General features: G+C 41.7%; 1 protein-coding gene across 3 annotated transcripts in view; it reads right to left on the bottom strand.

Annotated features, from left to right (window-relative positions):
* The window catches only part of chchd6 (coiled-coil-helix-coiled-coil-helix domain containing 6), a 407,145-nt gene that overhangs the window by 283,609 nt on the left and 99,068 nt on the right, over positions 1 to 24,468 (bottom strand). For all 3 annotated transcript variants that reach the window (XR_010002592.1, XM_062969815.1, XM_016990831.2), the window contains exons 5-6: positions 20,334 to 20,354; positions 10,396 to 10,479 (exon numbers count right to left, since the gene is read on the bottom strand). Coding sequence is in view for 2 of the 3 variants with exons in the window: in XM_062969815.1 (XP_062825885.1) it covers positions 10,396 to 10,479; positions 20,334 to 20,354 (105 nt within the window). In the remaining variant the exon portion in view is untranslated. The remainder of the gene's footprint in view (positions 1 to 10,395; positions 10,480 to 20,333; positions 20,355 to 24,468) is intronic.

A 24,468-nucleotide genomic window follows, 5' to 3' on the forward strand; every position in this document is an offset into this window, starting at 1 on the left:
ATCTATCTAATATCTTTATTAAGGAAATATATAAAGTTAATAAAAACAAGTATAGGAAATAGTCCAGAAATAGACCTTTCAGGAAAGGTCAAAATTAGTCCAAAAAAGCAATGTCCAATATGAAATATTAAGGTCCAAAGTTGTAATCCAATAACCGAAACACTCACTTGCCAAGCAAGTGAGGGGAGATGACAAGGTCCTTTAGTCCATGAACTTGAGCAAGGCTAGGAAATAACTTGATTCTTGGCACACAAAGCTTGATACAAGGCAACAAGGAAACGAGGAGCAAGAACAAGATCCGTGGTAATTACTTGGCGAGGTCCGGGAAACAAGGCAAGATCCGGGGAGAAAACAAGGCTGAGAACGAAGGCTTGGAACAGGAACAAAGGCTTGAGAGCAGGAGTAGCTGTCCACACACGCTGCTCCGGTAGCTGACGAATTGACTCCGCAAGATTCCTTTGGGAGCAAGGAACCTAAATAGGCCTCGTTTTCCCACCAGAGAACACTTCTCTGGGGAATCAGAAACGAAAGTCAATCTCTGTGTCCAGATGTATGACTCCCTAAAATTTCTCATGGGAGCAGGCTTAATCATCTGAATGCTTTGCTGCAATTCTCAAACTCCTGCGATTAGCCTGCTGCACTCCTTTTTGCTGGAGATAATAATTACGGCGCGAAAAAGGGGGAGAACTCGACTCAGGGCTTGTTTGGCAGATTTCTGGAAGACAAGCCTCCTGCAGGTGCAAAGGCTCAATTTCTGGCTGAAATGGTTCCTTTTCTGGCTGAAATGGTGGAAAACCCAAGTTTTCCTCTTCATCAATCACAACAGCACTAGGAATGGGACTACATGGCCCATGAGTCATCACAATTCCAAAGCTATCTGCTTTCCACTTATTTTATATCTGATAGTTATCTTTGCCTAATTTTTCAAAGTTGCAATTGCAAAATCTAAACCAATAATAAAGCATACAGAGTATCAGTAGCTGGAAAATCTGGTTGCAAAGATATTTGGAATTATTACATACTACAAACTGGCTATTTGACTTAATTGCACAAATAAAGAGAGATGCAGTATTGAAGGTGCCAAAACCTGCATGTATCTATTTTCAATGATAACATGACTGTAGTGGAATAACAGGCTTTACTGGAATTAGGAATGGTGACTGATTACTTTTAGAGTAATTAGTCACCATTACAATTCCAGGGCCCTAAAAATAGTTATTTGCCATTATCATTACAATTTCTAAAAAGTATTTCACTTTTTCCCATTTTTTCTCCAAATTCCAGTCCTAGAAGTGATGTGATGTCACATCTAGTTGTGCTGGGAGTGACTATATGGCATTCAGAGGGGGTTTGATTGCCATACTTCAGAAAGATTCTCATCCCTGACACAGAGGCAGGTGGATCAATGAAGCAAGGCATTATAGCTTCATGCTGCAATTCAAGTCCCTCAAAAAGAAGCCAATATCCCTCGCTTCCTCTTCAGTTACCCATCACAGCATACAAAATGCAGACACTCAAACATCACAGGGCATTCACTAATATTAAGAAGCAAGTCACACAAACAAAGGGTTTTGATCCAACAGCTTTAGAAATACAGGCTTATTTTCTGAGCAGAGTCACAAAAGAATTCTCTCTATGGACACACAATTGTACGCTATCCATAATATGAGATGCTTCCAGATAAATCCTTCCACTGACAAGGCAAGATCAGTCTTTCTAGCATCACTTCTCAGCAGGCACATCTCTGCAGTATGTCTGCTTTTTTGTATGTAGCACAGTCTGGCTAACAGTAAGTGGGCTTTGGAGGGATAGGCAACTATATGGTATCTGTTCTTGAAAGCTCTTGCCTTATGAAGACCATTGGAGGCATCCTTCAAGCAAATACCTCAGCTGGCAACAAAGATTCTCATCCCTGACACAGAGGCTGGCAGATCAATGAAGCAAGGCATTGTAAATTCACACTATGATTCATGTCCCTCAAAAAGAAGTCAATGCCCACTGGCCATCGGCACTGAGAATCAGCGAAAGGCAGAAAAAACACAAAAATTGCAAGGATGGCGCAGGAAAGTAGACAGAACTGGTAACAGATATGTATATTTGCATTTCCAAACATGTGAGATGCTGTAGTCATACGCACCATTTAGTAACTGTCATATCCTGGATACATGAAAATGTAGGCCCATATGGAGAAAGATCTAGATCTTTTCAGAGTATCTTCCGAACACGTCAACAAAATTGATAGCATAGCCAGCATTCAGGTGAAGCAAACCAGACTGGGCAAGAAACTCAAATCAATTTCCAGTTCCAGTTCAATATTTCTATTTTTAAAAATCTAGATAGGAGTTCAGGAATTGCCATTGGCTTTTTTTAAAAAGTGAACAAAGAAACTATTATGTAACTAAATTATGAAGATCTTTGGAGTAAGACATCAAAACAATTTTTGGGAGAGGCATCCCCAGGCTTTCTTGGCACAACTTCTTGGCTGATGTTTTGCCTCTTGGCTACTCAGGCAAAGACCAATGAAGTCTGTTCCACAAACAAGGATTCCTCTAGGAGGTTGGACAGCTCCAGGGAAGAAACTCAAATTGATCAGTCAACAGTCTTGGATGGCCTGCTCATGCAGGTAATTTCTGTGAGGTTGAATTAGGATGGATTGTATATAGAAATGTAAACTGGTGTTTACATCTATGTGATCTTTCAGGTATACTTCCAGAAAGGAATGGAGATGGTAAGGAAAAATAGATTTCTAATGCCATCCTATGCTAGCTAGGAAAAAGGAAGAAAAAGGATGGGAAAATTGTTCTTCAACTGCCTGCTCTATCTTTCCTAGAAAACAAACAAATTTCATACATTCACTAAAATAGTTAAGGACTGGAATTTTATGGAATATCACATTTTATTTATCTATTGCATTTTGTTGTTTATTATTCTTTTAATTGAACTGCACCATGCCTATAGATTTTATTTTATGAGGTGTTTAGTACATGTAGTAAAGAAAGAAGCACGCTGGAGAAAAGGCAGCATTTTAACGGTCCCATCAGCCATGACGTATGTCAAAATAATGTCCACTGAAATCAATAAGACTTGCATTTTACAACTGAAGGACAATGTTGATAATCCATGAGGCCAAAGACCGAACCAAATCCATGCCTTTACAAAAGAAAAAAGCACAGATGGGGTAAGGGTAAGACTGTTCCCTTCAAGGAGTATTTTGGCCTCTTATTTCTGCTCTGAATCACCACCTTGCCTTTTACACCCACCCAGTCTCCCCTATATGCCCAAAAAGCACGGCTTCCTAATTCCAGGACATCCATCCGTGACAATCTAGCCAAACAACAGCTGTGCAGAAGTTTCCCCTTCAACTTGTCTCTCATTCAACCTTTTTTTAAAGGATTTATAAGTTCTAAAACAGTAACTACAGAAGCAAAAAAGTCAAGAACAAATTAAAGAAGAGTTCTATAAAAGCAGTAGCTAATATAAAAGATTGTTCAGTGCTGTGTTTTCCATCTCTCCAACCATTATAGGAATAAAATTATCCATGAAGAAGATCGAAAATCTTTTTCTAAACTAATACAATTAGGCTTTATTACACTCTTTCTAGTACATTTCTCTCTTCTGCCGGCCCCCTCCACCTCTATCTCTAATCTAGACTCCTTTTATAGCAGTTGAAGGCATTCTTCTATTTTATTACCAGAAAAATGCTGGTGTTTAAGGGTCAGAAAACTATCTAATACCATAAAGTGTGGAAACAGAATCTGCCCATAATATTGACTTGCCCGTCTACAAAGAATACTTAGGGGAAAGGAAACCAAATATCTATCAACAACATGCAATGAGACTGATGGTTTTCTGTATGCACTTCAGGATGAAGCTTTGTTGCTTATAAAGCCTCTTTCCAAGCCAGTCCTATGCATGTTTCCTCAAAGCTAAACCACACAATGGGATTTACTCCCTGTAGGATTGCAGCTTTCAATTTGAAAAGGAAGGTGAAGAACACAACTGGGAACAGTGAAGATATGATAGCTATCTTCAGGGGAACAACTATACAAAAACAAGCAATGATTCTATGGGAAAATGACAGCCCTCAACACACTTCCGGAATATACCACTGCATAGAGTAGTGGTTCTCAACCTGTGGGTCCCCAGATGTTTTGGCCTTCAACACCCAGAAATCCTAACAGCTGGTAAACTGGCTAGGATTTCTGGGAGTTGTAGGTCAAAACACCTGGAAACCCACAGGTTGAGAACCATTGGCACAGAGTATGATCCCCATAACAAGAAGGGATATGTAGCTGGATTTCAAATGGGTACATGAAACCATAGATTATAATGAAACCTATTACTTTTAATTATTATTATTCAATTATTACTATTTCAATTATCATTACCAGAACAGTGGCATTAAGAGGAGGGTTCAGCCATTACAGGAGGACCTAAGTGACTAAGTGAAACCATGGAATATTATTTCTGTGGATATAGAGGTCATACTATTCATAAATATTCCCGAATTATTTCCACATTGGGGACACAAATCTAGAGAGAAGCAATGGTTGCTTACCTGTAACCAGGTTTCTTCGAGTGGTGATCTGTAAATTAGCACATGTGGTAGTAATTGCCCCCAGCAATGCTCTCGGAACCTTAAAACAGCTGTTTGAAGTACTTTGGCTACAGCCCCGTCCATCTTCCCCAGAAGGCATATATGCAGAGGTGGGGATGTAGCTTCAGTTCCCCGCCGCCGAAAGCGGCTAGAGAAAAAAGTCATGATGATCAGCGGGGAGGATGGGTGGGGATGTGCTAATTTCACAGATCACCACTCGAAGAAACCTGGTTACAGGTAAGCAACCATTGCTTCTTCTTCGTGGTGTCTGGTGAAATAAGCACATGTGGTAGACTAGCAAGCTACTCACCATGGTCGGTGGGCGTCATGACAGTGCTGATCCAAGAACCGCTCTGCCAAATGCTGCTTGCTTCCTGGAAAGCAGATCCACTTTGTAATGGGCCACAAAGGTGAGTGGCGTGGCCCATGTGGCTGCTCTACACACTTCGTGGAGCGGTATGCCACGGCTGTATGCTGTGGAAGTCGCCACCGCTCTAGCAGAGTGTCCTTTGATGACAAATGGAGGCTGCTGATGAGCTTGTTCATATGCTAGCTGAATGGTGGCCACAATCCATCCTGATAACCTCTGGGAGGAAACAGGTAGACCTTTTGATTGAGAAGCATACTTCAGGAAAAGTCTGGGTGAAGCTCTGAACTCTTTAGTCCTTTCCACATAATATGCAAGTGCCCTCCTGGCATCCAGTAGATGCAGAGAGTGTTCGAGTGGAGTGGAAGGGTTCTGAAAAAATGAGGGTATCACAATATCCTCAGTCAGATGGAATGCAGAGACTACTTTAGGAAGGAATGAGATATCAGTGCGCATGATAACCTTGTCAGCATGGAATCTCATATAAGGATGATCTACTCTCAATGCACAAAGCTCGCTTGCTCTTCGAGCTGTGGTAATAGCTAGCAGAAATGCCACTTTCCATGAGAGATATGAGAGATCCACCTGGGCCAATGGCTCAAAGGGTGGTTTCTGTAATGCAGAGAGAACCAATTGAAGGCTCCATGCCGGTATAGGAGGTGGAGGTCGCATGTTTCTGTACCCCTGCAGAAACCGTTGTATAAGAGGGTCTTGGAAACAAGACTGGCGTCCTGTTTCTTTCCAATTTTCTGAGATTGCTGCTAAGTAACACTTGAGGGATGACAAATGTAAGCCTTGAGTTGCTAGTGATGCAAGAAATTCCAACACTATTGATGTTGGAGCTGTCAACGGTTCTATGTCTTGTCGCCAGACAAAGTCAGTAAACTTTTTCCATTTGTAAGCGTATGATCGCTTTGTTGATGGTTTATGTGCTGCATCCAATATGTCTCTCACTGCTTGAGACAATGGTCGGGATGAATCCTCCATGCCGTGAGTCTGAGACATGCGATGTCTGGGTGGCGGAGGCGTCCCTGGTCTGCTGTGAGCAAGTCCGGGCGAAGTGGAAGGGGAAGATACTGCCCTTGCGACATCATCCGAAGGAGAGCAAACCAGGGCTGCCTGGGCCACCACGGCGTGAGGAGTATGCAGTTGGCTCTGTCGTGATACAGTTTTGATACTACTCTGTTGAGAAGGGTTATCGGTGGAAACACGTACAGAAGTGGACCCAACCAGTGGAACATGAAGGCATCTCCCAGGCACTCTCGTGTCTGGTCTTCCTGCCGTCTGGCACAGAACAGATCGCATTTTGCATTGTGTGGTGCTGCAAACAGATCTATCAAGGGACTGCCCCACCTCTGGAAAAGAGAAGTCGCTTCGGCAGGATGAAGGGACCACTCGTGAGTCGAGTCTTGTTCCCTGCTCAATGTATCTGCGATGCTGTTGTCTTCTCCCGGAACATGCACAGCTATCAAATGGGTGCGGTTGGCTAAGCACCAATGCCATATGTCCATGGTCCTCTTTAGGAGGGAGCGTGATTTTGTGCCTCCTTGTTTGTTGATATACCACGCTACCGTGGTATTGTCGGTGCATAGTTGGACTACCTTGCCGTGGCACAAGTCCTGAAATGCATGGAGGCTTCGCTGTACTGCCATGAGCTCGAGGAGATTGATATGATGTTGGGCCTCCTGCTGTGTCCATTTGCCTTTGACCATAAGGGAGCCGGAATGTGCATCCCATCCATACAGGGATGCATCCATTGTCAGAGTCACTGTTGCTTGTGGCTGCTGAAATGGAACACCCACACACACATTGTCCTGGGACAACCACCAGTGTAGGGACTGGCTGACATAAGCCGGAACAGGGAGATGGATGTTTTGGCTTTGGGTCAGCGGGTCGAAGACACGCAAGAACCACATCTGAAGAGGTCTCATTCTGAGCCTTGCATAAGGTGTTACTACTGTTGTGGATGCTAGATGTCCCAAGGCTGACTGGACATTCCTGGCTCGTGGCAATGGACCTTGCAGGAGGGTAAGTAGCGCTGTACGAAGAGATCGAAACCGATTGTCCGGGAGATATGCTCTGCCAGTGGTAGAGTCTATGTCTGCTCCAATAAATCGTATCCTCTGTGTAGGGATAAGATGAGATTTTTTCTGATTCACAACTAAACCAAGGTTTTCTAATAATGATAAAGTAAAACGAAGATCACGCAACAGTGACTGTCTAGAATGTGCCACCAACAACCAGTCGTCTATATACGGGTAGACAGTTATCCCTTGAAGGCGGAGATGTGCCGCTACCACGGCCATGACCTTGGTAAAAACCCGTGGAGCAGTTGATATACCAAAAGGGAGCACCCGGAAGCAAAAAGCCTTTTGTGCCACCATAAAAGCAAGATACCTGTGGTGCTGAGGTGCAATCGCGACATGGAAGTACGCATCCTTAAGGAAATACGCATCCCATCGCCTGTGTGGAGGCGATGGGAAGGCTGGTGCACTATGAGGCATAGGGCTGAGGTACCTTAAAGACCCAGACGGTAAGTCTGGAGACATTACAAGTCTCCCATCCCTGGTAGTGAGCATAGAGTAGACAGGGGCTGCAGAAGCAGACGTGCTACATGCTCCAATAGCCTCTTGAGAGAAGGAAGGGCTCGCCATAGGCTGAGCTGCATCTCCTCGCACCCCAGTTGTCTCTACCGCACAAGCGGGAGGTGGGGGCTGGTCCTGGGCGCCTGCCTCCGGTGGGTGGGCTGTCTCTGCCAAGGGGAGCAGGGCCGCACCCGTGACCGGGGCCTGTAGCAGAGGCACGGTGTTTGAAGCCGCACTGCCTCTGAAGTCTTCCAAAGGCTGCAGAAGCCTCAAGCCAACCGGCGTTTGGACCGCTGTGCTCCATGGCGTAGACCTCGGAGGAGGCGTGGCCTGCACGCAGGGAGTGGAGCGCCCTGGAAGCATGGCCGCGCTGCGCGTTTCTGAAGTGGAACGCTTCTTCTTTTGAGCCTCTCCTCCATCTCCCAGAGCCTTTGAAGGCATGGGAGTAGCTGGAGGGTTAGACTTGGCCCTCTTTGGAAGGGGAGAGCCCTCCTTGGAAGGGGTAAGTGGACGCCGCTGCCCTTTAAATTTCTGTGGCGTTTGGGAGCCAGCTAGGGAAGGAGGGGGAAACAAAGCCCGCTCATAAAGAATGGCTTTTAACCTCATTTCTCTATTCTTCCTTTCTTGCGGTGTTAAAGTCAAACAAGCAGAGCAAGTTTTTGCAGCATGAGCCTCTCCCAGGCAGGAAAGACACTGATTGTGTCCATCAGAATCTGGCATTTTAGAGCCACAAGAAACACACTTTTTAAACCCAGGGGTAGACATACCAATGCCGAAGTCAGACAGTCCAGGGTCAGAAATCCAGAATAGCGAAAAATCCAATTTGAAGCCAAAGTACTTGTAAGAATCGTCAAAATACAGTCCAGGTCAATGAAACTTGAAATCACAGTCAGAGAGGTTCCCAAAGAGCTGCTCTAAGGCGGCGGAAAAAAAAGGAACTGAAGCTACATCCCCACCTCTGCATATATGCCTTGTGGGGAAGATGGGCGGGGCTGTAGCCAAAGTACTTCAAACAGCTGTTTTAAGGTTCCGAGAGCATTGCTGGGGGCAATTACTACCACATGTGCTTATTTCACCAGACACCACGAAGAAGAAGCATTAAAACAAAGTAGCTGAGGGCAAGAAATTGCAAAAAACAAAAACAAAAAATAAACACAAAACCCCACCACACCTCTAACTGGCAGCAACCTTCAATTGTCACTGAGGGATCTCTTTCCCCATAATCTACTACTCTATGAACCATTTAACCAGAGATGCAGGGGACTAAACCTTTGACTTCCTGCAGCTCCAGAAAGCTACAAGCTACATGCATTTTAACACTGAGTGCCAACCGCTCTTCTAATATGGTGGTAGTTAAAACCACTGCACAAATCCCACTGTCCTCTTAGAAACATTTTATTTATTTAAAACACCCGCAACTTGCAGCCATAAATGGTTCAGATAACACAGCCAAACAAAACAGAATTCTTGGTGTCTTGATTTTTAGGCCTGTTCCTTGGATTATTTGGGATGCTCATTCGGAAGAACCACACCAGCTCTAGTTTCTTAGATATGGTTATCATGGTTTTCTATGGGTGAGCAGATCAACTGGTAGATGACATATGTTATGTCTCTAAATCTAGAGTCGATAGGGGAAAACAGGTACCATTTTTGGAATCAGCAGGTCAAATATGCCCAGAAACAGGACTAACATTTGAGACACCAAAACATGTGATAGCATTTTGTGATGATCTTCCTGCTTTTGCCAGATTAAGCTGATGTCTCCCCTCTGTAAATTGAGAAGCAACATACCAAGGTGTGAAAGGATAGCAATTCATCATAAACACTTCCATTTACTTTAGACTTGATTTAAAGAAGGGAGGCTTTGACCTTCAACACTTCCAACCTGTAAGTCCCATTAGGTTGAACCATATGCCCCTGGTAATTAAGTGTCCAAAACCTATGGCTTAAAAAGCATGGGCTTAAGTACATGCATTCCACTCCCCTCAAATAAATGCAGCAATATCTCTAGGAATCAGGTGCATAAACCCTGTCAAGAGGCCTAATTTCTTTAAAGTTGTGGGATATTATTCTTCACACATTTATTAAAAACTAAGCCAATGAACATGAAACAAAAGCTTCTGTGAACACTGCTTCATTTAGCCAGGAAGTGAAAGGAGCACATTAGTTTCTAAGGAATACTCTGGTTGTTCCAATTCTTATGCCATTAATATTTAAAACCTCATCATGGTAAACAATTAAACAGAGAAGCAAACGCCACATTCAAGGGAGGAATTCAAATCCCTAAATGGATTTCCAAAGGTCATTTCAGGCTGAAAAGATGCTTGATGGTATCTCTTTAAATCATGTTCATTTCAAAGGCTTATCTAGCAAAGGAGCAGACAGCAGTTTGCAGCAACACACTTTGATCCGCTGGTTTCCCCTGAGATAAATTAATAATAACAACTTTAATTCATATATATAAAATGATCTGAGGTTACTTTCACAGTTTTTTCAAGCTACGGATTTTCTTAACAAAGGGAATTTTTAAAGGTAACTTTGCTTTCAACCAAGTCCCATAGAGGTGTGGGGGATGGCGTGGACACTGAATTATAAACCAGCATTAAAAAAATCATCCAGTTAAAAACCAATTATCTTTTAAATGCAAGTTGTTTAAAAGGTTTGGCTTGTGAAGCCGTTTAACCGTGTGTGATGGGGAGGAGGGCCTCAAGGGATACATAATAGGGCCTGACAGTTCCAAGTTTCAGCACAATGGTTCTCATTTCTCTTCTCTCCTGATCCTTTCGGATTGAAGCCTGATCCTGTTAGCATTCAGCCACTTCAAGTAGCAGACAGCACAATCTCACCTTCTTTTCAATGTGGGCCAACTGGTCCTTATAGAAGGTGTCTCTGCGCTTCAGCTCCTCATCTTTCCACTGCAGCTCCTTGGACTAGGAGAAAATACAAAATAGGAAGTTAATGGAGGAGAAGCCCAAAGCACAAATGATAAAGAGGAGATGCACGGAGATGAAAAGGGCAGGGGAGAGGTCTAGACTGAAAACAGTTCCAGTCTGCCACACTACACCGGCTGCTAGCAGGAAAAACAGCAAAAACTCTTTTTGGAGAATAATGATTTCATGTTAATATCATTTAGTACCATTATCATGAAGTGGCTGGCAAGAGTCTGAGATACTCCTATTTGGACTGATTGCATGTCTTTACTACAAGGCTGGGTTATCAATGGGGCAACTAAAGAAAATGTTCTAGATGTCTCAGAGCTCCATGGAGAAGAACTCTGTGCTGCATATGACACTGTTAAGAAAGAAATGGCCTTGTGGACAGACTCTTGCAGATATCTTTTCCATTGATCTCTCCAAGGTTTAGTAACATTTAGTCCTCATCCCATTCACATTTCCCAGGAATAGCACAACAGGAAAAGAAGGAGGGTACACTGGTGCTGCTCCCTCTGAGATCCTAACCTCAGTCACATCAGCTGGGATGCAAGCATCAGCAGGGACATTTCTGGTCCAAGGAGGGTTCATCTTGGTCTGCAATAACCAATAATCCTGGTCCTCCAGCAGGAAAAATGAAGTCTCCAAGAAGAGAGCTCCCATAGGCATCCCATAGAGTCCTTCTTTTGCAATTGCTCTAGGGCCCAGCTGCCCCAATCCAGCCTTGTTCTACAACGCTCACCAGATAAACTTACTACATCAATGTGGGAAGCAAAATGAAATGATAAATATCCTATTGTAACTCGTTAAGAGGATGTCGGCCACCATCTGAAAATGCCAGTGGTCAATAGCTTTCTTCTACCTTCTCTCTAGTGAAAAACGTGGTATTATAAAGGACAGGTACTTCAGCAGGCAAATTGTCAGTTTTGGTGAAAACCCTTTCATCATGCAGAGTTCTGAACATGTTAAAGAAAAGGGGCCACAAGCTCACATTGTATCATATTTCTGTTAGTATCAGATTCACCCAGTCTCCTTCCATATTCATAGTACAATGCCATCAAGATAAGCTTGTTGAAAAAAAGCACTAGATAGTCATAGCATGAGATTTGATTACTTCTATGCTGGCTAATTTAGGCAACAAAACCTTCCAAAGCAAATTAAAATCAAGCTAAAAAATTCTTATTACAACAAAATGATTGGTTAAATTCCACCAGTTTCCAATTTAAGTCAAGAAAACTAATTCCAGATCGAGGTAAAAAAGGCATTACAGTACAGTAAAATGATGGGGATGGCTGAGCTGCCAAATACTGGAAGCCAACTTCCATCATCCCTCACCACTGGGTATGGTGGATAGGACTGATAGGATTCCAAGAACATCTGGTTTAGCAGACAGTAATTTTATACTTCTGATACTGATCAGTAAGCAACTTCCGACTGACCAGGAGACAGAGGTACTCCTGGTCAGTCAGAAGGCGGATCAGGGTGTGGGGTTACAGCCTGTGCTGAATGGGGTCGCTCCTGGACTCGCCACTGACCCTGGAACCTCAGATGTCAGCAGTGGCCAGGAGCACCTTTGCACAGTTAAAACTTGTGTGCCAGCTGCACCCGTACTTTGCAACACCAGATCTGGCCATGGTAGTCCATGCTTTAGTTACATCTCATTTGGATTACTGAAATGCACTCGATATGGGACTGCCTTCGAAGACAATTTGGAAGCTTCAACTAGTGCAGAGATCGGCATCCAGATTACTAACTGGAGCACCGTACAACTCCCATGTTACAGCAACTCTACTGGCTGCCAGCCTGCTTCCGGGCTAAATACAAAATGCTGGTTATTACCCATAAAGCCCTAAACGGTTCGGACCCAGTCTATTTGACACCCCGCATCTCTGTCTATAAACCCGCTCAGATTGCAATCATCGGAGGAGGCCCTCCTCCTGGTCCCATGGCTGGTGGGAACGAGAGAGGGGGCCCTCCCTTAATACATTGAAACAGCTTCCTGACTCTCTTTCAAGAAGGAATTAAAAACCTATTTTTGTTTGCTGTCTTACAGAGAGGAGAATGAATAATATCACTGATACTATCCTAGTGGACCAAGGTGACAATGACCATTTAAGTCTATTTATGACCAATTTTATATTGTACACACACAGATATTAACTGTTTAGTACAAACAATGGTATTTGATGAAATGTTTTATAACTTTTGCCAAAGTTGCTTTCTCTGTTAATTTATGTGTAAATGTTTTTGAATGTGTTTGATTTTTTACGGCATTGAATGTTTATCATGTTTTTGTGTTATATTTTGAAGCCACCCTGAGTCCCTTCAGGGAGGAATGTGCGGGTTAGAAATTAAAAAATATATTATTATTATTATTATTATTATTATTATTATTATTATTATTATTATTATTATTATTATTATTTGAAAGACAACAAGATGAGTCCACAGCAGAAACTCTGCTGGCTGCTGTATTGGATCACACGTCGGACACTTCCCAAGTGTCTAGGACTGTATGATGTATCGGCGAATAATGCGTGCAGATCCCAGTAAGGTGGCCTTCTGCAGGTGACAGGTGGTAATTTTGTCAGTGCCGATTGTGTTTAAGTGCAGGTCTTTAGGCACAGCACCCAGTGTGCCGATCACCACTGGGACCACCTTAACAGGCTTGTGCCAGAGTCTTTGTAATTCGATCTTTAAATCCTCATATCGTGTCCGCTTTTCCAGTTGTTTCTCCTTAATCCTGCTGTCACCTGGGATTGCTACATCGACAATCCATACTTTGTTTTTTAACACGATCGTGAGGTCAGGAGTATTGTGCTCCAAAACTCTTGTCTGTCTGAATTTGGAAATCCCAGAGTAGCTTGACATGTTCATTCTCTGTAACTTTTTCCGGCTTGTGATCCCCCCAGTTCTTTGTCGCAGGCAGATGGTATTTGTGGCACAAGTTCCAATGAATCATCTGAGCAATGGTGCTTGTAGTCTGTCCGTGCGATCTTCTTGCAGCAGCTGAGGATGTGATCTATTGTTTCATCTGCTTCCTTGCAGAGTCTATATTTGGGATCTGTTGTCGACTTTTCAATTTCGGCTTTGATTGCATTGGTTCTAATTATTATTATTTTATTATGACATAGCAAAAAAGTTAGATATGCTGGATTTCGTATCACAAAATCACAAGTCGAACACTTCCCAAGTGTCTAGGACTGTGTGATGTATTTTCAGATGATGTGCGCAGATCCCAGTAGGGTGGCCTTTTGCAGTTGGTAGATCGTAATTTTGTCAATGCCTATTGTTTCCAAATGCTGGCTGGGATCTTTTGGCACGGCACCCAATGTGCCAATCACCACTGGGACCACCTGCACTGGTTTCTGCCAGAGTCTTTGAAGTTCAATCTTGAGGTCCTGATAGTGGCTGAGTTTTTCCTTATTATTATTACTTTCATTGTTCCTACTAGTGTGGAAAGAGGATCCATCACATGTCTTCCCATGGCACAAGAAAAACTTCTTCCCTTCATAATAATCACAGCTTTTCCTCAAGGTTTACCATCATTTGCAAAGTTTCTCTTCCATGGACATGAAGATCTAAAATTAAAAAATTTAGACGGGTGGGAGTATTAACACAACTGTGCTGACAATACCTCTTGAACAGTCTTCTCACCAACCCATAGTATGGTTTGCATTAGAAGGAGAGTTTTTACTTGCAGACTTGTTCTCAATAACTTGTTCATTTTAAGATTATTCTTGTGGGAAGGCTACAGAAGAAAGAGAAACTAACTGCAAGAAACTCTGCTAAGCTTAAAAAGATTATTTTTGTTTTTTACTTTGCCGTCAGCTGTTACTCTTCAGAAGGAAAATACATGATGTTGTTGTTTTTGTTGTGGTGCTTAAAATATGCATGGTATAGCTAGAGAGGGTGTCATTTGAAAAATTCACCATATCAAACATTACAAAACTGGGTTAGGCAACCAGGAACTTTTTGTATGCATATAGGATGTTTAATAAAAGCTCTCTCTACCATGATACTTATTCCCTACTAAAGTCAGAAGCCTGTGATGTGCCAGAACAAACTGACTGCTGCAGAAATTACAATTTCAGAGAGTATGGACAGCACAGGTAGCCAATAAAGTTTTAGAAATATTTTTCATAGAAAATGCTTATGCCAGCAGAAAAAAAAGGATAATTTGATAGAGAAATGTTATAACCTGGTTTTTATTTAAAAGTCTGTGAGTTGCAGTTCTGTCCACACTTGTGTTTATAAGGTCAAATGGGGACATGAATATTATGCATTCAACATTCTAAACTTACACATTACACAGTGTGAGAAATTCCACTTGCATGAGAAAACTTTCCAGGAGTTTTCCAGGTCCAAATTCCTACAGTGCAAGTAGAAAGCACAATTTCTAACCTTTTTCCTAACAACCAAGCCTACTGATCTTTGCGTATAAATTCCCTGAATCTGTTGTAGCCCAGCCTGAGGTTGGGCCCATTCAGCCAGTAATTGTCCCTGCACCTGCCTTGCCAGAGGACTCTGGGTTTGGGCCTGATATGCAGCCAGAGTTTGTCCCACTGGATTCTGGGACCAGAGACAGAATGGTTGCAAGCAGGCATTGTGAACCACATTCTTCCCAGCAGCATTCCTTCCAACAGTCAAGGTCAGATCTCCAGGTGCCAGACGGACATTCTAGTTTAGAGGAGGATGAGTTTGACAGGAAGGCAGCGATAACTCATCAGAGGGAATGAGAATATTTGTGGAGAAGCAAACGGTTGCTTTTGAAGCAGTCTAATGAGTAGTTTTCTAATGAGAGAAAGACCTTGATTTTCCTTAAAATGGCTTGCTTTCTCTGCCACAGCCAGAGGTGGTAACATTGCTTATTCAAGAAAGAAGGATATTTGCTCTGTGTTCCTGTGTATTCCTGCAGCCCTGTATCTTGCTTCAAGTTCCAGCCTTGCCTTGGCCTGTGAATCCAGTTGGATATTCCAGTGACTTTGCCTTGTGTTTCATCATTGACTCTAAACCTTGGATTATCTTGGAGTTAATCCTGCACTCCAGTCTTGCTTTCCTGTAGTTATCCTTGATTCATGCCTTGGAAATAATCCTGTTTGGACTATTCTTGATATCTCTTGGAACTTACTTTGATATCCAGTTTTGAACTCTGCTCTTTGAGTGGTTTTTTATAGACTCTTGCTTCATGAACTTCAAGTTCCTTGCTCTTGTGGATTTAAACCTATTTTACTAACTCTGAACTTTTTTTTGCTTTTGCTTGCATATAACCTTCAATAAACAACTTGCTTGCTTATATTCTGGGGCTCCAGTGTGGTTTTGAGGTGCCCACGTAGCCTATGGTTGCAACAGAATCTGCCATTCCACACACACCATAATTATCACAAATGGATAAGGAAACTAATAAGTTGCTCAGAAGCAGCTATCAACAGTAAGAAATAGGGAGCAAAAAAAATTGACTGATGTACTTAAGATCCAAAAAGATATGAACTGAGGCAAGACTTGTGATTCCTTTACCACATTCAATTGCCAGCAAGTAGTAAAAACCCCCTATCCAGTGTTTAACCTTTTGTCTCAGAAAGACCAAGAGGTTTGAGACATTTTAAATTTACAGTACTGGTAAGGAAATTTGGGAATACTGAAACTGAAGCACAGGAACAATCATACACCCGCTTTGAAAGCTTCACAGAGCTCCTCTTTCTTTCTCCTGAAAACACCGTGAGCTCAAAGGCTTGTTATGAATTTAATTTAACCAATTAATGTTATCATCCAAATACTTCTGTACTGCCTGCATCTTCAAAATCAGCACATTAATCACTCTTGTGGCCTACATAAAGATCAAGGCAAGTCAATTCCATAACACAAACTGCAGCCATTATTCCTGTTAACAATGGGGATTCAATTAGGATTAATGTGAAGGGCTGCAATTCCATTCTAAAGAAAAAAGAGCCCTTAAGTCTAAGGCATTCTGCTCCTCCAAAATCAGCTCTTATCATCTTCCTTCTCCCAAACAGAGATGTATCAGTCTGACCTAAGAGGACTTCACATACTGTACTCCATTGTCTTAGATTTCATGGCTGGAAGATGCAAGTGATTGGGAAGATAATGCTTCTAAACACCCACAAAATTTACGACCAGCTATGGGCCATTTATTAAAGTGTTCATCAGCTAGACGACAATATTTACCTCTTCAGTGAAACAGATATATAGATAGGGGGACACATATCTTATTACTAGATAATGGAAGTGACAGAAATACATGGTTTGATTTATTTGAAATGATTTAAAATGAACTCCAGTTATTATACATGGAGACTTACATCTGTCTAGAATTAAAACCATTTAGCAGCCAATTTTCTATTGAGAGGGTTTTTGTGTTATTTCCAGATCTTACAGTAGATAGGAGCACAACTGAATGTTGTTTTCTTCATTAAGTTGCCCAAAACTGGAGTCACATTTCCACAGACCATTTAGAAAAAAGCATAAATGACTTCTACTTCCTGCACGATTCCAAAATTAGTGGGCCATGCCATGAAAGGCATGGCTGTGGTGCAGGCTGGAGAGCAAGCCAGCTGTAACCAGCTGCAATGAATCACTCTGACCAGGAGGTCATGAGTTCGAGGCCCGCTCGGAGCCTATGTTTGTCTTGTCTTTGTTCTATGTTAAAAGGCATTGAATGTTTGCCTATATGTGTAATGTGATCCGCCCTGAGTCCCCTTCGGGGTGAGAAGGGCGGAATATAAATGCTGTAAATAAAAAATAAAATAAATAATAATATTTATCTAGCAATATAAACTAACTACAGACCTCTATACTAAGTGGACAAAAGCCAGATTTCAAAGGGTTATGCAACCACTGAAAATCAGCTCAGTTTCCTCACTCTACAGCAATGCAAAAGCAGAAACAAAGAGAGGACAAAATTCCTAGACACCCTCCACCAAAAGGAGTATCTTATTTCAATATGCTTCCATGTTTGCTACAGTATAGTGGTGCTTGGAAAATATGCTGTGTTTTTATTATAGCTTGACCAGCCATTATCAAAGCATTTTTTCCAAAGACAAACAGTGGGCGTATACATATAGACACAAAAAAAAGATAAGGCAGGATCTGGTGCCTCAAGGTAGTTAGACCCCATCTGAGTCAGGACTAGTTTGGCCGTCGAAGAAAATAATACATAACCTTTGGACAAAAGACACAAAGTGCTGCTCCTGAGAAGCTAGACTGTCTAAATAGTAATGTCTTTAACAGATATATAGATCAATAAACACACAAACACATAGGGATAAAAGATAAGATGGCAACTTCTCCTTCTCTCTCCTTTCCATTTCCAGATTGTCCAGGAAGAAAGGGAGGAGATCCTCTCCATCTCTACCCCAAACGTACATGCCAGCAAAATAAATAAACAGGAAAACTCAAAAATTAAAGAGGGGGGGGGGGGAGAGAGAGAGAGAGAGACAGACCATTCTTCTGTAGGAAACCAATCTAGAAGCAACGTTTTACTGGTGAAATTAAGGCTCATTAAAGTTATTCATTTACTCTTTATACATGTGTGTGCCTTTAAAATGTTTGTTGTCTCATGGCAACCCCATGAATTTCATCAGATTTCCTTAAACAAGGAATACTCAGAGGGAGTTTTGCCAGTTCCTTTCTCTGAAATGTAGCCTACTACAACACCTGGGATTTGTTAGAAGTGTCCCACCCAAGTGCTAACCAAGACAGACCTTGCTAAGTTTCCTAGAGCAGAAAAAGGATCCGGTGCCTGTAGACCAATGGTTCTCAATCTATGGGTCCCCAGGTGTTTTGGCCTACAACTCCCAGAAATCCCAGCCAGTTTATCAGCTGTTAGGATTTCTGGGAGTTGAAGACCAAAACATTTGGGGACCCACAGGTTGCGAACCACTGCTGCAGATCCATACAGCTGGAAGAAAATACTACCAGTAACATGAACAAGAATTAAAGTGACTTCTTTTTCCCTCCTCCTTTCAGTCATGATTTTGGGAAAAAAATTCAGTGTACATTCTGTGAGTTCCTTCATAAGAAACTGAGTTTTCTGCAACAACATAGCTAAGCAAAAGTGAAATAACTCTCAAGACTCCCTCACTAAGAGAAATGTTCCTTACCAAGCATAAGAACAGGTAGCTTGTAGGATTCCAAATGTGACAGTGTGTGAGTAATTTTTGGTCCTATTCGTAGTTATTTGGGAGTAAATGCCATTGAATTTTGTGGGACTGCCTTCTGGATAGGCATACAGTTGAACTCAAACTGTAGTGAAATCCATTTGAGTGGATTTAGTGGGGAAGGACATTTAAGGGAAAAAGACTATATGAATGTAAGAGATTTTTCAATCATTACATCTACAACAACCACAAAAACATTATTAAATATGATATACACACAGAGAGAAATTGAACATGATAGTGAAATAATTCATGTATATTAAGCATGTAAGGTAAAGGTAAAGATTTCCCCCTGACATTAAGTCTAGTCATGTCCAACTCTGGAGCATGGTGCTCATCTCCACTTCTGAGCCAAAGAGCCGGCATTGTCCGTAGACACCTCCAAGGTCATGTGGCCGGCATGACTGCATGGACTGCCATTAACTTCCTGCTAAGGCGTTACCTACTGATCTACTCATATTTGCATGTTTTCGAACTGCTAGGTTGGCAGAAGCTGGGCTAACAGCGTGAGCTCACCCCACTTCCCAGATTCAAACTGCCAACCTTTCAGTCAGCAAGTTCAACAGCTCAGCGGTTTAACATTCTGCGCCACTGGGGAAACTGATTATCTAGAACCATTTCAATCTGGTTTCAGGCCTGGCTATGGAACAGAGACAGCTTTGCTTGCCTTCCCGCTGAGGCGGTACCTATTGATCTACTCATATTTGCATGTTTTCAAACTGCTAGGTTGGCAGAAGCTGGAGCTAATAGCGTGAGTTCACCCCACTCCCTGGATTCGAACCACTGACCTTTCGGTCATCAAGTTCACCAGCTCAGCAGTTTAATCCACTGCGCCACCGGGGGAGCCATTAAGCATATACAGAGTATCTTTTCATTAATAATGATAACTTTGATTTCCTTTCCTATATCTTCTGTCAAGCATGCCTATTTGTCAGCTATTGATGCCAAATACATTATGCTAGGTTTAGAACTTAAATCTGGCTATTCAGAAATATTAAATAGCTACCAGTTTAAACCTACATCCAATTGGCAGATACTTTCTTCTACAATCATAAGAGAAAGGAATTTGTCTTAAAGGAAGACATTTTCAAGTTGCAACTTCTTCTGCAAATAGGCTCCCTGCTTGCACAATACAAAACATGAATATAGTTCTTGGCACATAATTCTGAAATAATGGAGAGGACTACAAATGAGAACTGCATTTCATTAGTTAGCTTTTTGCCCTTCAGAATTGTTTAATAGGGTTCTCACTTATTATCCCAGACATCTCATCCCTGCCAAGTCATTCCGAAGTTCTTTGTCTCATGCTTTAGTTCCTATCAGCAAAATTCATTCAGGATTTCAACTCTTCTTACTCGTGTTGAAGGAAAGAAAAAAAAAGATATTATTACAGTTTTGTACAACTAGCCCCAAAGATATCTTTGTTGGTCAGTCAATCCCAACAAGTCCAGCCTAGTTCTGGCAGTTATAAGTGTTTCAAAGAATATTTTAGGCACATTTAAAGCTAAATGCCTTCTAAAATGAAATGGTTAAAATAATGACTCCTACAGTGGTGATCACCAATAGCAATTGTTTTTGTGTAGTAGCAACACAAATAAACTCAACAACATCTAGTAAATAGACCACTAACAAAGTATAGGATAAAAGGAATGCATGCATGCAGAGAGAAGAGCTTACCCAGGCATCTAAATCTGCAGGCTTGGCAAAAAAGAAAAGAAAAGAGAAGAAAATGTTATTGGTTTATGGAAACTACCTGTTGCTACATAACATGGCAATTAATATGATTTTTTTAATGATGAGCATTTTTAATGATGACATTGAGTTCTCTGTTGACTAAGATTCTTAAGGCAAGGACCACAAGCATGAAATTGCATTGTAATCAGTGAGAATCAACATGATGTAATGGGCTTTGAGTGCTGAACTCTGACTCTGAAGATGAGGGTTATCTACTTGGCCATGGAAACATGTCGAGTGACCTTAGGCAAGTCACACATTCTCAGCCTCAGAAGAAAACAAAATTTAAAATATCTCACCAAGAAAACTTTGTGATAGGTTCATCAATAATTGTAAAATCAAGAGTGGAGGAGTATGTAGCTGTCTTAGTCAGAATTTGCAAAGTACTGTGCAATTCTACAGTGACTCACAGCAGTAATCTTCTATTCTATTCTTTCTATATATATAAAAGAGTGATGGAATCCTGGCGACCAACAAAACAACAAAACTAAAGGCCCTCCAACCTCGAAATTTGACAACACAACCCATCATCCATGCCTCCAGGTTGATACAACAAAAAGAAAAGAAAAATAAAGTCCTAATTAGATGGAGAGGAATAATTGTTTTTATCCAATTGCTGCCAGTTAGAAGGCTAAGCTCCGCCCACTTGGTCTCCTAGCAACCCACTCAGCCCAGGGGACAGGCAGACTTAGGCCTCACTTAGGCCTCTTCCACACTGCCTATAAAATACAGATTATCAGATTTTAACTTGATTATATGGCAGTGTAGACTCAAGGCCCTTCCACACAGTTATATAACCCATTTAGAATCTTATATTATCTCCTTTGAACTGGAATATCTTCACACTGCCATATAATCCACTTCAGTGTGCATTTTATCCAGCTGTATAGAAGGGGCCTCAGATAATCCAGTTCTAAGCAGATAATATAAGATTATAAATATACACTACAGTCTCAATTATCCAACATAAACAGGACGGCAGAATGTTGGATAAGTGAATATGTTGGATAATAACAAGGGATTCAGGAAAAGCCGATTAAACATCAAATTAGGTAATAAATATACAAATTAAGCACCAAAACATCATGTTATACAACAAATTTGACAGAAAAAGTAGTTCCATGCGCAGTAATACTATGTACTAATTACTGTATTTACACATTTACCACCAAAATATCACAATAAATTTAAACCACTGACTACAAAAACATTGACTACTAAAAGTCAGACTGCGTTGGATAATACAGAACATTGGATAAGCGAATGTTGGATAAGTGAGATTCTACTTTAATATGAAATAATTACTGTGGTACAATAATACAGAACAATATAATCTCTAAAACCAGGACAGTAAATAAAGAGCAACACTCTCAAACCAGGGAAATTGGGAATTTCAGAAAGGAAACAATCAGGGCCAGCTAACACCTCCCAAGAAAGGATTCTTCCAGAAAGGAAGCTGAGAAGGGAGTGAAGCAGTGTGTATTACCAAAGTCATTATTATTACTATCATTACCATTATTATTATTATTATTATTATTATTATTATTATTATTATTATTGTGTTGCTGTGCACCGTGAAAATGAATATAATCTGGTTCCAAGTATTCACAAACACTAAAATCAGAATATATAAAAATTACTGTGGTATAATAAAACAGAACAATACACTCTGAAAACTGGGGAATTCCACACAGGAAACAATCAGGGCCAGCTAACACCTTCCAACAAAGTATTCCCATCGCCAAAATCTGCCAAATCCTCTCTTTTCTGAGGGCCACAGACAGTAGAAGCACATAAAATATCGCAAACAACACAACTCTGAAAACAAGGGAATACCAGATAGGAAACAATCAGGGCCAGCTAACACCTCCCAACAAAAAAATCACTCAGGGAGGAAACAGCCAGGTTTTAAAGCTACAAGGCCATTACATGCTAATCATTTTCCCTAATTCCAGCATTTATACTTGCCTCCAACAGAAAAAACCTAATCAGAAATATTGTATATTCACAACCTTTAGGAAATAATATCCCCTGATGGTGCAGCGTGTTAAAGCGCTGAGCTGCTGAACTTCTGGACTGAAAGGTCGCAGATTTGAATTGTGGGAGCGGAGAGAGCCCCCACTGTTAGCCCCAGCTTCTGCCAACCCTAAAGTTCAAAAACATGCAAATGACAGTAGATGAATAGGTACTGCTCCGGCGGGAAGGTAACAGCGCTCCATGCAGTCATGCCAGCCACATGACTTTGGAGGAGTCTACGGACAACACCAGCTCTTCGGCTTTGAAATGGAGATGAGCACCAACCCCCAGAGTCAGACACAACTGGACTTAATGTCAGGTAAAAACCTTTACCCTTTACCTTAACTACCAGAGCCTCCGATGGCCTAGGGGATAAAAGCCTTGTGACTTGAAGGTTGGGTTGCTGACCTGAAGGCTGCCAGGTTCGAATCCCACCCGAGGAGAGCGTGGATGAGCTCCCTCTATCAGCTCCAGCTCCATGCGGGGACATGAGAGAAGCCTCCCACAAGGATGGTAAAAACATCAAAACATCCGGGTGTCCCCTGGGCAACGTCCTTGCAGACGGCCAATTTTCTCACTCCAGAAGCAACACCGGTTGCTCCTGACACGAAAAAAAAAAACCTTAACTACCACCAAGTCCTCAATACTTTATTTCCCATACCACCATACTTCGCCACAGCAACGCGTGGCCGGGCACAGCTACTAGCATATAAAATGTGAGTTATGCAATATGTGATAAGGGAGAAAAGGACAGAAGGCATGATGTCGCTTCCTGAGAAGAACCAATCTCGCTGCCAAAAGATTGGCTTCAGATTGATCTTTCTCAATCTTTTACCCTGGAGGGTAATCCTTTAAATAACATTCAGATCTAAGAGAACCGCTGCATATCTACTGCACCAAAAAGATTTTCCAGTCGTAATCTCTCTTTCTTACTGACTTCTCATAGAATCTTTGGGCTCCAGGGAACCCTGGTTGATAAACCCTGCTTTAGATTAACAGTGATTTGGCTTCTTTTGTTTTTACACAGCAACAATATCTCGAGCTTACAAACTTCCTCAAGTAGACTTGATTGTTTGTTCCTCACCCTAAAACCAATCAACCAGGAAAGAACTCCCACAGCCTCTCTGTCCGATCAATGAATCTCTTCAGTTTGAAAACAATTCCTTAAAATTTATGCAAATTATTTAACTACAACTTAAACATATAAATGTGCATCCCTGGTTTTGGTAAACAGCTATTTTCCTAGTGCTTTGCAGTACCCTTTTGTACAAATTGTGATTGCCCCTTTCCTCCTTGCTTAAGACACTTAAAAGGCCAGCTCTTGTTCTTCCGTGAGATGGTGAAATTACATGAAACTTGGATATAAGAAGCCAAATGTCCTTTTCCCAGCACCTATAATGGAAACAGCCACCAGCTTTGCACAGTCCACACTAACCTTTATCCAAGTGATAAGCTTGCGTACTAATGAACACAAACCAAGGAGGATTGTGACAGTGTGAAGTGCCCCTAGTAAACGTCCGGTTGTTTCACCATTTTTGACTCCTTAAATGATGCTGGGACCATTTGTATTCACAGGGCAGCCCTTGTACTATTAAGCCAGACATTTCTTGTACAGCCAGGCCAATGCCAGGCAAGCTGATTATTTAAGGCCTTCACAGCGAAGCCACTAACACAGCAGGGAGTTCTGTCTGCTCACAAAATAAATTGTTTCACACACACACATTTTTATTATTATTTTTGACTTAAGCAATATCCCAGCAGCAGCACAGTAAGTTCAAGACAATAAACATCGCTCATGCCCATAAACATCCTGGCTTCAGACCAGGGTGTTTATGAGGAAGCCAGAGCTTTCATTTGTCATCAAGGGCCGCTGAGTCTCCCATACTTCTTGGGGCTACACTGGCTTGGCAACCTACTCTGTAAGTGGCAACTTCTTCGAGGGCTAGCCTTTATTATCACAATTATTTATCTGGAGGGGACTAGTGAGGTGGGACAAATGTTCTTGCTGGTCATGGTTCAGCACTGGAGCTGACAGAAAGGCACAAAACAACTTTTTAGGAGC

The sequence above is a fragment of the Anolis carolinensis genome, chromosome 2 (assembly GCF_035594765.1).
Source record: "Anolis carolinensis isolate JA03-04 chromosome 2, rAnoCar3.1.pri, whole genome shotgun sequence".
NCBI classification, from domain to species: domain Eukaryota; kingdom Metazoa; phylum Chordata; class Lepidosauria; order Squamata; family Dactyloidae; genus Anolis; species Anolis carolinensis.